At 41.8% G+C, this 15,035-nt stretch overlaps 1 protein-coding gene across 3 annotated transcripts in view; it reads right to left on the bottom strand.

The window, feature by feature from the left end:
- Positions 1–3,681: 3,681 nt before the first annotated feature.
- NR1H4 (nuclear receptor subfamily 1 group H member 4) overlaps positions 3,682–15,035 on the bottom strand; it is a 146,652-nt gene continuing 135,298 nt past the window's right edge. Inside the window, exons 6-9 of one of the 3 annotated variants that reach the window (XM_040407175.1) lie at positions 13,564–13,657; positions 10,643–10,789; positions 5,924–6,037; positions 3,682–4,383 (exon numbers count right to left, since the gene is read on the bottom strand). In XM_040407175.1, the coding sequence (XP_040263109.1) occupies positions 4,145–4,383; positions 5,924–6,037; positions 10,643–10,789; positions 13,564–13,657 (594 nt within the window). In that variant the 3' untranslated portion in view covers positions 3,682–4,144. The remainder of the gene's footprint in view (positions 4,384–5,923; positions 6,038–10,642; positions 10,790–13,563; positions 13,658–15,035) is intronic. The other 2 variants (XM_040407184.1, XM_040407166.1) reach the window with 2 other exon arrangements.

Raw genomic sequence — 15,035 nt, 5'->3', positions numbered from 1 at the left:
AGCGGGTGTCACGCCTTATTCCACTCCTGCTACAGACACAACATCTTTTTCGGGGTGACGGTTGGGTTGAGGTACCAGGAACGACACTGGGGAAACGTCGCTCGTGTAGACGGCTAACTACACTGGTGGATGGGGCCACGGAACCTCCTGGGTAAAGGAGGTTCTCGATGATATCTTCCTGGAATTTGAGGAAGGATCGTGTTCTCCCAGCCTTACTGTAGAGAACAAAACTATTGTACAGCGCCAATTGAATTAAATATACAGACACCTTCTTATACCAGCGTCTGGTTCTGCGGGAAAATAAATACGGAGACAACATCTGGTCATTGAAGTCCACCCCTCCCATGAGCGCATTATAGTCGTGGACACAGAGGGGCTTTTCAATGACACGGGTTGCTCGCTCAATTTGGATTGTCGTGTCTGCGTGAATGGAGGAGAGCATGTAAACGTCACGCTTGTCTCTCCATTTCACCGCGAGCAGTTCTTCGTTACACAAGGCAGCCCTCTCCCCCTTGCAAGACGGGTGGTTACAAGCCGTTGGGGGAAGCCCACGCGACTAGTTCGCGCGGTGCCACAGGCGCAAATCCGTTCTAGAAACAAATGCCTAAAGAGGGCCACACTTGTGTAAAAATTGTCCACATAAAGATGGTACCCCTTGCCGAATAAGGGTGACACCAAGTCCCAGACTGTCTTATCACTGCTCCCCAGGTAGTCAGGGCAACCGACCGGCTCCAGGGTCTGATCTTTTCCCTCATAGATCCGAAATTTGTGGGTATAGCCTGTGGCCCTTTCACAGAGCTTATACAATTTGACCCCATACCGGGCACGCTTGCTTGGGATGTATTGTTTGAAGCCAAGGCACCCGGTAAAATGTATTAGGGACTCGTCTACGCAGATGTTTTGCTCGGGGGTATACAAATCTGCAAATTTCTGGTTGAAATGGTCTATGAGGGGCCGAATTTTGTGGAGCCGGTCAAAAGCTGGGTGGCCTCTGGGACGGGAGGTGGTGTTGTCGCTAAAATGCAGGAAACGGAGGATGGCCTCAAATCGTGCCCTGGACATAGCAGCAGAGAACATTGGCATGTGATGAATCGGGTGCGTGGACCAATATGACTGCAATTCATGCTTTTTAGTTAGACCCATGTTGAGGAGAAGGCCCAAAAAAATTTTAAGTTCAGAAACTTGGACTGGTTTCCACCGGAAAGGCTGGGCATAAAAGCTTCCCGGGTTGGCGGATATAAATTGTGTGGCATACCGGTTTGTCTCTGCCACGACTAAGTCCAAGAGCTCCGCAGTCAAGAACAGCTCAAAAAATCCCAGGGCCGAACCGATTTGAGCCGTCTCAACCCGAACTCCAGACTGGGCGGTGAAAGGGGGAACTACAGGTGCGGCTGAAGTTGGTGACTGCCAATCAGGGTTTGCCAGCACCTCAGGGATTCTAGGGGCTCTACGGGCCTGTCTGTGCGGTGGCTGCGACGGGGTAACTACTGCACGTGCCACCGTACCAGCTTCAACTGCCCTTCTGGTGTTTGCCACGTCACCATGTTGTACGGCAGTGCTGGTACTAGGTCCAGGGAGGGCTGCGCTGCTGGTGTATGCCTCACCACGTGATCCGGCAGCGACAGCCCCACTCTGCTGCTCTTGAAGCGGATCCTGCGTAACCTGTGGTCTAGCGACACGGGGCCGGGTACGCCTGGTGCTGCCAGGGACCTCAACCTCCTCGTCCGAACTTTGGGTCAGAGAGCCACTGCTTTCCACAGGTTCATATTCTGACCCGCTAGATTCGTCAGATGAGGGTTCCCACTCCTCATCCGACTGGGTCAGAATCCTGTAGGCCTCTTCAGAAGAATACCCCCTGTTTGACATTTTGGACTACTAAATTTAGGGGTATTCCCTGAGACTACCCAAGAAAAAAAGCAAACCTGTCTTACAAAGGGGAGGCTAGCGAAGTACCGGAGGCCGCTGCGGTTGATAAAAAATATCAAAACTGATTTTTTTATCGCCGCAGTGCGTGTAAAATTAATGTGCAGTGATCAAAAAAATATATATTTTTTGTCACTGCGGTGGGGTGGGCGTGGGTGAACGCACGTGTGGGAGACCGATCATGCCTGATCGGGCAAACACTGCGTTTTGGGTGGAGGGCGAGCTAAGGTGACACTAATACTATTATAGATCTGACCGTGATCAGTTTTGATCACTTACAGATACTATAAAAGTACAAATGCTGATTATCGATACGCTAATCAGCGAATAAAAGTGACTGCGGTGCAGTGGGCTGGGCGCTAACTGACGCTAACTACCTAACCAAGGGGCCTAAACTATCCCTAAAACCTAACAGTCAATACCAGTGGAAAAAAAAAAGTGACAGTTTACACTGATCACTTTTTTTCCTTTCACTAGTGATTGACAGGGGCGATCAAAGGGGTGATCAAAGGGTTAATTGGGGTGCAGGGGGGTGATCTGGGGCTAAGGTGTAGTGTTTGGTGTACTCACAGTTCAGTCTGCTCCTCTGCTGGATCCAACCGACGAAAAGGACCAGCAGAGGAGCAGAGAAGCCATATAACAGATCATATTTACTAATATGATCTGTTATATGACTTGTGATTGGATTTTTTGAAAATCGCCAGCCTGCCAGCCAATGATCGTTGCTGGCAGGCTGGTGACGAACTTGTTCTTTTAATTTTGCCGGCCCGCGATGCGCATGCGCGGGCCGGCTTTGAGCGAAATCTCGCGTCTCGCGAGATGACGCGTATATGCGTGATTGTGCGCAGCGCTGCCACCTCCGGAACGCGAATCTGCGTACAGCGGTCCGGAGGTGGTTAAATCATGCCCCCTTTACCCAAAATTCAAATAAACAATTTTTAAAAATGATAGGAATCACCGTGTCCAAAAACGCTTGTACTATTGAAATATAAAAATATTTATCCCATATGGTGTAACAGGAAAACAATTCAAAATAGCCACTTAATTTTTTTATCACTTCAGCTCCCCAAAAAATTGAATTAGAAGTGATCAAAAGTCATACTCACCCCAAAATAGTATAAATGATCCCGCCCCAAAAAATTAGCCCACACAGTTCCATAGACACAAATATAAAAAAAAATTATGGGGGTCAGAATATGGGGATAAAAAGAAAAAATTATTTTTCCCAAAATTTTTTTATTTTGCAGTATTAAAACACAAGAATAACTGTGGCCCAGTTGTTGTTGTTTTTTTTACCGTTCCATTTGGATTTTTTTTAATGTAAACAGAAAAATAAAAAAATTATGGCTCTGGGAAGTCAGGGAGTAGAAAACAAAAACAGAAAATCGCCCAGTCTTAAAGGGGTTAAATGATACATTGTCTCACCAAGTGCTTCAGAGCTCTGTTTGCAATAGCTATCTACTCTAGGTAATGGGGAGGTTGCAAACAGGTAACCTCCCTCTATGATATCCATGAGCCCTAAAAAAAAGCATATTAAATGGGGCTCATCAAAATCTCTTTCTTGAGCAACACAATCATTAGTCAAATTGATACGAGATTCATTATGGGGTTAATTACTAATCATAAGATCCAAAACTACCGGTATATTGCAAAGTAAAAATACATTTAGTTTTTTAGGCAAATTTATTATGCTTCAGATTTTTTATGCCTACCTCAATGGTTTTAAAAAGGACTATGTAAGATATTGGTTTGCATATATGGTAGCCATGATGTCACACAAGGAATAGAATATAACTAGCAAGTTACATTAAACATCTTTGCTCATACAGTGAAATCCTGATACCAATCAGAAGTACAACCATAGTACATTGACCCCACAACTATGGTCCCCAGTAGATGGATAAACTCAGAATATGTCCATTCCCAAGACAAAAAACATAGCTTAGTTATTTATTATGCAAATTATATAATCTGAATGAACAAGTCCATATATTTTAATTCCTCATTTCAAGAACTGTCTCAACTAAAAAAAAAAGAAAGAAAAGAAAACGGTTGTGCAAAGATACTTATATATACAAATACAAACATAAATGTGAATTACTCTTATGTATTTAAATATATTTATATCCCATTAGAATGACAATTATGTCTAGTTTATAGATGACATGTGTGACATAAAAAATCCAGATGAAATTGCAGTTTTTGAATAGAAACATCTTCACTATTGAACATCCCAGATTTCACACAGAAGGGGTGTAAATTTGTGATCTCTGACTCTCCATGACATCACCATGTCTGTATGGTGGTGGCTAAATGTCCTTAACTCAGTGAGACGTCCCAAAAGTCGAGCAAACTGTTGAGGATGGTCAGGGTGATATTGCTTGCATAGCTTTTCTAGAATATGCAGAAACGTCTCTTGAAGGCTTTCCACAGATTCCTTGTCTTTGATGTACGGTCGATCTGCAGTTAATAGTGAAAAAAATAAAAATATTAATGTCACCACATTCTTCTAAATTCCTGTAAATAACGGCTGTAGAAAGGCGAATCAGCAAACACTATTCTTTATGAGAAAAATACCAGAAAAGTCGCTGAGATCCTTATGCACTAGCTTATGTGGGAACTGCAAAAGCTTTTTGTTATCATCTGTATATGATGCTGTATTATGTCATCCTGTGATATTCCTATTTACCAGGCTGTCTGGTGCACTACATACATCCACCACTAGATGGGGGTAGCAACACAGTATAAATACTGCAGTTCAGGCCTAGTTAGAGGAGATTGTGGGTTCTCTCTAAGGAGATGGAGTGAGGAGCTACAGGGGGAAGGAGTGGTTCCCTCTCCTCCCAGCTATCTGGAGCTTCACGGATCTAAAGGATCTAAACCAGGAAGACAGGCAGAGGGAAGTCTTCAGGAGCAACAAGTGGATTTCTGATATTTAGTGGATCAAGACAAAGGAAGGACAAGGCCATTATTATAGGCTCTAGGCGCCTTTGTAATTTGGTGAAGGACTTAATAGCTTCTGGCAGCCTCACCGTTATTCTTAAGACAGATAAGGATTTTGTCATATCACTTGTGTAGAAGATCAAGATTAGGACTAACTCAACTAAGACTGAAGCAAGGCATAGAGCTGTTTTCTCAGTGAGTACATAACTTATCACCCTAGCCTGACATAGTATCATCAGCACAGCCTGTTATTAGGATTTATCACATCCTACTTGCATGTGTATCACAGACTGTCTTATTGCTGGATGTAAACTGCTATAAAGAACCTGGTTATAGTAAAGTTTATCGTTGGATTCAGACTTGCCTCATTCTTCTGGCTCCACACCACTATTACTCTCAACATTTTGCACTATCAAGGTGCTGGTGCAAACCAGGGGCCCAGCCACACAACCATTCACCATCAAGGGCACCTCAACCACCACCTGGCCTGTGTCCCCTGTAACCGAGTGTGCCCCGGAGAATCCAATGCTTTTCTCCCCTTCACTGCACATTCCGGCCCACCGTGTACCTCACGTGTTCTACCCCTGCGGACTGGCACGTTGCACTTACAAATTTCCACTTTTCTTATATTAATGGGAGTGATTCAATAATAACATACACAGCCACAAAGATATTCCTAACAGCTCTGCATAATACTAACTAGAGTATTGTTTTGTATGCATATAACCATAGTTTTACCTGGCACTAGCCAGCAGGGACCTAAGTGTTGTGATCGGGAGGTAGCATGTTCTTGAGTAATGTAATGTACAATAATAATGTTGTCACACTTAGCATTTTAGGAGCTACGCTTCTCACTAAATATTGAAGCAGGTTTTTTACAGTAATTTTATTCTATGCTTCTGTTATCAAATGGCATGGCAACTATCATGGCAAGTGAACAGTTAGGTCTTGAAGCTGATGTGTGGGAAGCAGGAAGCAAGTAAATGTAGATTTCTATGGTATCCTTATACGTTCCACTCATTGCTATGCATTTTATTTCAATATACTGACAACATACCTGGTGTAAGAATGACTATTGCCGCCAAAATAGCATATTCTTCCTCAATCATCTTCAGTTCTCCAAGACTTTTATAAAAGTTAAACATTGGAATAAGGTAATCATGTGATATCCCTAGAAAGGAGCACAGTACCAATCATTCGTCCTTGAGAAGAACTATACACGTTCTTACATAGCTCAGTCACTTTTCCTTCTATATTTATCATAACCTTACTGTGTTATACCAGAAATCATGACATTTACAACATATTGCCCATTTCTTATGAATGATCACTAACCACAGTCATAGGCTTGATTAAAACATTTGAGTTTGTTTTACCTCTTTTTAGCTATACTATGGATTTGGTGCAGGTCTTGATGCAATTTTTTTGAGCAAAAGACAAAAGTGGGCCCAGCAAAAGTGGGAGCAGTGGAAGTCATTCCTTTATATTTCCCATTGTTTTTGATCCACTTATGATTTTGGCTCAAAAGACTACATGAAAACCTGTGATTCCAGCTTTAAGTTGGGAATGCACATACCATGGCTGATGACTGTCAACCCTCTGTCTCAATGTTCCATGCATATGCATGTTCAACTGAAACGAGCCTGCATTTGGGCAGTTGAAATCGAACATGCCCGATTCTTATCTCCAATGAAATAAGCCAAGAGTAAGGATCTATTCAGACCTCCGCACTTTGGGTCCGGATCCGTTCTGCAATTATGCGGAACGGGTGCGGACCCATTTCATTTCCGGTCAGCAGCCCTGATCTTCCGGACCACGGCTCCGCAAAAACCGCCCGTGTGCCTTCCGCAATAATAGAACATGTCCTATTCTTGTCCGCAGCAGCGAACAAGAAAAGGCATTTCTATTGGGGGGCCGGCCTGGTGTTTTGCGGATCTGCAAAACACTGCGGACATGTGAATGGACCCTAAGAGTCAGGAGGCCCACTGTCTACTGGATCTGCCAAAATCTGTAGGTTTTGCTGACATAGATCTAATGTGTGTGGCCAGCCTTACAGTTTTTTTGTCTTCTCAATATACAAATGTGCAGCCTTTCCAACAGTTTTTGTGGTTCTAAAGACATCAGACTTGTAAACCCCAAATTGAGAACCCTGGTGGGCAGATTTTTTACAAATACTATGTGCTCCATACACCATTTTCATTAAAATGTTTACACCCCCAGTTTGTTTGGTTGTTTTGTTCCTTTTCAGCCCCACTAGGGTATACAGTATACTGTGACTAAAATCTATCCTTTTCATGCAAATAATGTTATTTCTACAGTACAATGCATTCAGAAAGTCTTCAGACACTTTTTTAAAAATATTTTGTTATGTGTATGAATCTGTATAAATGCATGACTTATACTGTGATACTTAAAGGGTTTCTACCACCTCATTTTGACCTAATTAGCTCTCAGACACTAGCGATCCGCTAGTGTCTGATCTACCTAACCATGCTATTCTCAGACCTGTGTGTGGATCCATTTCACAAAAAAACGAACTTTTATTAATATGCTAATGAGCCTCTAGGTGCTATGGGGGCGTCTTTTCAGCACCTAGAGGCTCCGTCTACTCACATTGTATGCCGCCCCGCTGGTCCGTTAAGCCCGCCCATCTCCTCTTGAATGCCATCCTCCATCTGAGCCAGTGGACGAATTCTCTTGTATTCGGCGCAGGCGCAGTGAATGTCTGACCGCTGCCTGCACAGACATCTCGGTCATCGGCGCAGGCGCAATGGAGATGTCTGTGCAGGCAGCGGTCAGACATTCACTGCGCCTGCGCCGAATACAGACGCGCACGGCGCAGGCGCGAGAATTCGTCCGCTGGCTCAGATGGAGGATGGCATTCAAGAGGAGATGGGCGGGCTTAACGGACGAGCGGGGCGGCATACAATGTGAGTAGACGGAGCCTCTAGGTGCTGAAAAGACGCCCCCATAGCACCTAGAGGCTCATTAGCATATTAATAAAAGTTCGTTTTTTTGTGAAACGGATCCACACACAGGTCTGAGAATAGCATTGTTAGTTAGATCAGACACTAGCGGATCGCTAGTGTCTGAGAGCTAATTAGGTCAAAATGAGGTGGTAGAAACCCTTTAATATATTCATGTGTCTACTCGACTGGAGCATCTGGTAAACTGTAATAAAGTACTTGTAGTATTCACAATCTGGATCATGACATGATAATCCACTAGATGGCACTATATGCACAGCCAACCTTTTACAATAGTTACCTGTAGCTTATAAACAAAACTTTCCATAATGTAACACTCTGGATTGGATAGGGAAAGATGCATTACATGGAGAAAAAGTGTTTGGACACCTACCCATTAACCCTACAGGAGTTTTTATGACATCCCATTCTAAATCCATAAGCATTCATTTGGAGTTGGTGCCCCCTTTGCAGCTAAAATGGCCTTCTAGAAGAGGTCAGAAACTGATGATGGACAAAAGGGCTTGGCTTGCAATCTCCATGCTAGTTCATAAGGTAGGTGTTCGATGGTGTAAAAGTATATGTAGTCATGCTTGTTTCAGGTCTACATTTTGTCTTTAAAGGGGTTTTCCAGATTTTAATATTGATGACCTATCCTCATCAATATCATAGGTCATCAATATCAGATTGGCAAGGGTCCGACACCCGGCACCCCCATCAATCAGCTGGTTGAAGAGAAAGACGAGCGCAGCCTTCTCTTTATTGTTTACCTGCTCACCATCGAAATCACAGTGGCGAGATGGTGTAAATACAAGAAGCCAATCACTTGAATAGGAAGGGGCTATCCCATTGAAGTGACTGGGATGTCTTGTAGATACACCTCCTCACCGCTGCGATGTCGACAGCATGCAGGTAAACAATGAAGGGTTGGCTGCACTCTGTGCAAGCGCAGCGTTCTCTGCAACCAGCTGATCAGCGGGGGTGCTGGGTGTTGGACCCCCACCAATGTGAAATTGATGATCTGTCCTGAGGATAGGTCACTAGTATTAAAATCCCGGTAATGAGTTAATATAATATTGCTTTGCGCTGGTCGTATATCTCTCTAAGGACACCAATTTGACTTATTATAATAATGCTTTGTTCTCTTTTTCTTGCTCTATCCTTGAAAATGATGAGTTAATATATCCGTATGGCCAGAAGATTGGAAGCTTCTTCACACGCATATCAGTATGTATGTAAGACCTTATTAAAAAGCCCCTTCAAACAGCTTATCAATGGGAATGTCAGAATTCAGACCCCCACCAATCTGACATTGATCACCTATTTTGAGGATGTCATCAATATCTGTAGCCCAGACAACCCCTCTAACTGAAATATATGAGATTTATGGAACATTTAAATGGTTTTTCCTTTAGTCTACGGACTAGTGGGGATCTCAGATTTTGAAACCCCACCAATTAGAATTATATGCCATATCATAATGATATGCTATAACATTCTTAGATGGCATAACCCTTTGATTGCATAACAAAAGAACTGTTCTGACTATACATTTGCAGGATTGAAGGGGATTCATTTACATGCAGCGATCTCCTTCACAGTTCTGAGGACGAGTTATGATGTCCTTATGACCTAATAAGATATTTGGACAGATGTTGTCTTTATTAAACAACGGCAGGGCAAATAGAAAAAAAAATATATACCATATTTTTGTTTGGGAGTACTCACTGTAGTCCTTTCTAGACTCCTCTTTCTCTAGTGTCTCTGAAGCAGCGTCGGAACGAGGCTTCTCTTTAGGCTACATGCACATGAACGTTGTTTGTTTTCATGTCCGTTCTGTTTTTTATTGCGGATAGGATGCGGACCCATTTATTTCAATGGGTCTGCAAAAAATGCGGACAGCACACCGTGTGCTATCCGCATCAGTATGTCTGTTCTGTTGCCCCTCAAAAAAAATACAACATGTCCTATTCTTGTCCCTTTTAGGCATTGTTACAAGGGATCCGCAAAATAAACGGATGGCATCTGTTTTTTCTTTGCAGATCCGCAATTTGCGGACCGCAAAATACATACGGTCGTGTGCATGTAGACTTAGACTGTTAGCTAATGTTTACAGGGATCTTTCGTAGTGTACCTTGAGGCTGGTTTCAAGCAGATTTGCCTAGGAAACTATACATAATTTTTATCTTTTGTATTATATTATATCAGGGTTGAACTGGCCTACCAAACAATCATGTAGCAGGTCAGGTTCTGGCATGATAATCGACTCTGGCACCTGTTCACAGTTGTGTTGGTTATCCAGCAGGCTATTCTATTAGCCTGTTCGGACATAAATGCCAGCTCTCGGCCGGACAAAACGGTATGTCTGCCGGAACCTGTTAAAGAAGCCTTTCAGAGCTGTATATATATAATATATACAGTATATTCATAAAAACTTCATTTGGACAGTAGGTCATTTTCTGGGGATGCATCCTGTATAAAAACATGAAATAGTTTTCTCTCTGTGAAACATAACCATTTATCTAATTTTTATGCATTTTTATTCAGCAACCTATTAGATTAATTAGCAAATATATGAAAGCATTTGAATTTGAAAAGATCCGGTGCCCAAATTCCAGGTTATTGTTATTCAAATAGCAATGTATGTTTTACAAACACAATGATATCAGCTCTAGATAGACAGCTGAAAGACGGCTACTTGATGTGCTCTTCTTATCACAACAATCAAGTCAATCCAATACAAAAAGCAACTGGAGCAGAACATTGTGAAGTATTCATGAGCAGAGATATGTTTTCTAGACTAAACTTACCACTATTTCGAATTTTCTCTTCAAGGATGTCTGTGTGTCCATCAAGGAGCTTCTTATTAAAAAACTCAGCTGAGCGAAGGAACATTGCTTCAACTGCAGAGCCTTTTAGCAGAGCAATCTGATCTTCATGATCTAATGTTTGAAAACCTAAAAAAGTGAGACATTAATGAGTCTTTGGTACAGATTTATATTGAAAATTCCCCGCATCGTGCGCCAAAAAAACTAGCGTGCATCCTTTGCATCACATTTTCTGTTTTGCACTCTTTTCTAGCCATTTTACTCCTAATACAACAAGGGTGCATGGCTTCCTGAGAAAAGGACTTGAATTGTGACAAAATGGGTGTGGTCTAAATGCACCTCTGTGCCCCTAAAATGTGCCAAAATTTTGATAACTTATAGGTGGCATAAAACTTAAACTATGTACTGATAACAGGCTGGATGGTCCCTCTCCACTTTTATCCACAGACCTGGCGTCCTTGGTTTCCAGAAAGAATTTAAAATTTTCATTAATTTGACCACAGTTTTCCATTTTGCCTCAGTCCATTTGTAATGAGCTTTGGCCCAGAGAAGACAGCAGCGTTTCTGGATCATGTTGACATGATTTCTTCTTTGCATGATACAACTGTAACTTGCATTTGTGGAGATAGTGATTTCTGGAAGTGTTCCCAGTCCATTCAGTGATTTCCTGTACAGAATCAGCCAAACAACCCCTTTAATGACTTTTTTTTATGCTGTTTAGCATATTTGTTGGTTTAATGGCTCTTAATAATTTATCTCTTAGGTTAACAAAATAAACTTTTCAGCGTTTTTTATGTGACACATAGGACTCTGTTGCAATGGTTTTTTGGGACATTTTTGGTATAGAGTTTGACAATAGTGTATATCAATACATCTCATTTATCATCCAGCCTGAGCCACTGTGATAGATCCAGTGCATGACTAGACAGCCTGTCTAAGTTTAAACCCAGGGTCGCTATTATGGCAGTACCAGAGCACCTGAGGCTTAGCCTCTTTGGGTTGTCAGCCTCATGTGTATTCACTTCAGTGCAGCAAATACTAATTAAGCTGTTTGGCCCTTCACTTAAATATGAGTTTGGGGGGAAAGGTTGCTCTTCCAGGACACATTTACTAAAGAAATTATTTTGTAGCTCTTTATTGGGAACTGAACCCCAGAATCTCACTGTTAAAAATATAGTATTTTCTGTGCCTATAAAGCTACTAAACAGTATTACTATTTTCTTCACAGGCATATTAAATAAATAGCAATACTGTTTAGTAGTTTTTAGGCACTTTTACTTTCCAGATTTCCTTTTGCCAGGAAAAAGATGGAAAGTAAACGTTCAGTTTTTCTGCCATAACCTTTACTAAAAAAATATATTACAGGTCTCTGCTAGGAATTGCACCCAAAACCTTCTGCACAGCAGGCAGCAAGTTTACCACTATACTATAGAACCTGTTTCAAAGGTAGGATTTTCTGTGCCTAAAAAGCTTTTCTTTTATGGTAAAAAGTTACTAAAAAGAGTGGAGCAAAAACCATTGCAATAAATGCATTTTTTAAACATACTTACTATTAAATATCACAAAACAGCATTTGTTATTCCTGTAATAATAATAACGTATTTATATATTTTTTTTATTCCATCAGAGAAACAGAAAAAAATAAACTGATTCATTTCATTTTGAGCATCAGTTGTGGTCAGTTTGAGTTTTTTTGATGGGGAAAAAAGTAAGACAGGATGTTTTCTTCCATCAAAAATAACTGAAACCTGACAGAATTGCCACAAACTGAGCTCAACTGATGCTCAAAATAACTCATTCCAACAAATGGGGATAGGGTTTTTTCCAGTTACTCTGACATGTAGTTTAAAACCTTGAAATCTCCATGACATAATTCTAAAAATCCCATATTGTGCAAAACAACTCTGCTCTAATGGGCAGCCTCCTGATTGACTGAGAGGCCGTTTCCTGCTTGTCAAGGCAGGAGCAGTAATTAGAGAGCAGCAGTGATGGTCAGTTCGCAGTGTTCGCCAACGAACACATGCGGGCCGCCATCTTGACTCACCCGTCCGGCGATGCACAGGTAAGCCCTTACCTGTGCCTGTGTCAGGAGACGGTCTGAAATCAAATGCGGTCACCAGGAGCAGGCAGTTTCGAGAACAGCCCGATGAAGGCCCCCAGCGGCTGTTCTCGGAACTGCCTGCTCCCGGTGACCGCATTTTATTTCAGACCGGCTCCCGGCACAGGCACAGGTAAGGGGTTACCTGTGCATTGCCGGACGGGTGAGTCAAGATGGCAGCCCGCAGGGTTAGGCATCCAAACAGTGAGGATGTGTGGCCCTGTCAATCAGGTCATGAGGGGGAGTAGTGATGGGGAGAGAAGGAGGTAAATTGGTTAGACCAGCCCCTTAGTGCTCCGATCACCTCATTTGCGCAAAAATAATAATAATAAGTAATAATTACAAAAATTAATAATTATGTTGCAACAGTATGTCCATTTGTAGCAATAGAGGGCTTATTTAATTCAACATGATCAATCCTACCAGACAGTATGCCTGGTTTAATAGGGTTGATCATGGTGACAGATGCTATATAAGTATTTAGGTTTTATTAAACATTTTCAACAGTTTTTCTTGTGCAGCCTGCATGTATTCTCTTTATATTGCAGGTTGCTCAGTCCTTTTCATTGTAAAATAAATCAAACAAGCTCTTTAAAAACTTGGTCTGTAGCTTATTTGAATGTCCTTAAAGCTGACATCTTTTGATTTAAGTTTATTTTATTTGGTTGTAAGGATGTGAGTTCAGGAGAGCAGAGTGAGGGGTTACAGACAGAGCTGTCAAATCTTGTTTCGCCAGTGATTGTCAAAATAGTATAACCTCATTAAGAAAACATGTCATTATATTCATTGATCTAAACTTGAATACCTGGTATCTTTTTAGTAAATTCTACTAAGATCTGAACATGGCTTGTAGCCATAGTTGTCAGGAATACAAAGTTGTCATCAGTGTTAAGGTCTTCCTATAAAAGAACAAAACATTACTTTAGTATATTATTTTGAACTGAGAAATATCTGTCAATATGTCAAATTTGGCTCCAGTCATTTTTTAAGCTTTGAAAACCTTGAAATGGGATTCCGTGGAGGTTAATTTATCTGCAGTTCACATCGTGATTGTAGATCTTATCACAGATTGACATTCATGCCTGAATGACACATTTATAGTGTTCCTACCCTAAGTACAACATATCTGATATGCATCTAGTTTATGGACTTATCTTTATCTGATCATTATCTTTACGACCTCCAGGAAATGTTGTAGCACACCTTAAAAAGCACATGGAATTTAAAAGATGTGTCATATATACAATATATTACCAAAAAAAAGGTGCATTGAAATGGAGAATACTAAGGCCCCTTTCACACGGGCGAGAATTCCGCGCGGGTGTAATGCGTGAGGTGAATGCATTGCACCTGCACTGAATCCGGACCCATTCACTTCAATGGGGCTGTGTAGATAAGCAATGATTTTCACGCATCACTTGTGCGTTGCGTGAAAATCACAGCATGTTCTATATTCTGCGTTTTTCACGCAACGCAGGCCCCATAGAAATGAATGGGGCTGCGTGAAAATCGCAAGCATCCGCAAGCAAGTGTGGATGCGGTGCAATTTTCATGCATGGTTGCTGGGAGATGATAGCAATGAGCAACCCCATTAAAGTCTAATCACTGTATTATTTTCGCTTATAACATGGTTACAAAGGGAAATAATAGCATTCTTAATACAGAATGCTTACTAAAATGTGCCTTGAGGGGTTAAAAATAAAAAAAATTAACTCACCTCATCCACTTGTTCGCACAGCCGGCATCGTCTACTTTCTTCTTCTTTCAGGACCTACAAAAGGACCTTTGATGACGTGGTGAGTGCAGTGACGTCAGCGCAGGTCCTGCTGAATGAAGAACGCTATTACTTTCCTTTATAACCATGTTATAAGGGAAAATAATAAAATGAATAGAACACCTAACTCAAACCCGAACTTCAGTGAAGAAGTCCGGGTTCGGGTCTTGGTACCACATTCAGTTTTTTCTCACACGCGTGGAGAAACGCATTGCACTCGCGCGGAAAAAACGGAACATCGGAAAGCAAAAACTGACTGCAATTGCTTGCCTACTCGCGCGGTTTTCCCGCTATCTGGCTTTTATTCACTTCCATTAATGGTGGGGGGCAGTGGCGTAGCTACCAGGGAAGCTGGGTCCCCGAAGCAGCCGCTTCCCCTGCTTCCCTGGTAGCTACGCCACTGCACCCCACCATCAATGGAAGTGAATGAAAGCCAGATAGCAGAAAAACTGTTGTATACTGCACAATGGGTTATATGAAAAGAGGAAACAAAATACACAGAA

Source organism: Bufo bufo, chromosome 1 (genome assembly GCF_905171765.1).
Source record: "Bufo bufo chromosome 1, aBufBuf1.1, whole genome shotgun sequence".
NCBI classification, from domain to species: Eukaryota; Metazoa; Chordata; class Amphibia; order Anura; family Bufonidae; genus Bufo; species Bufo bufo.
This window is presented reverse-complemented; position numbering and strand designations above follow the sequence as displayed.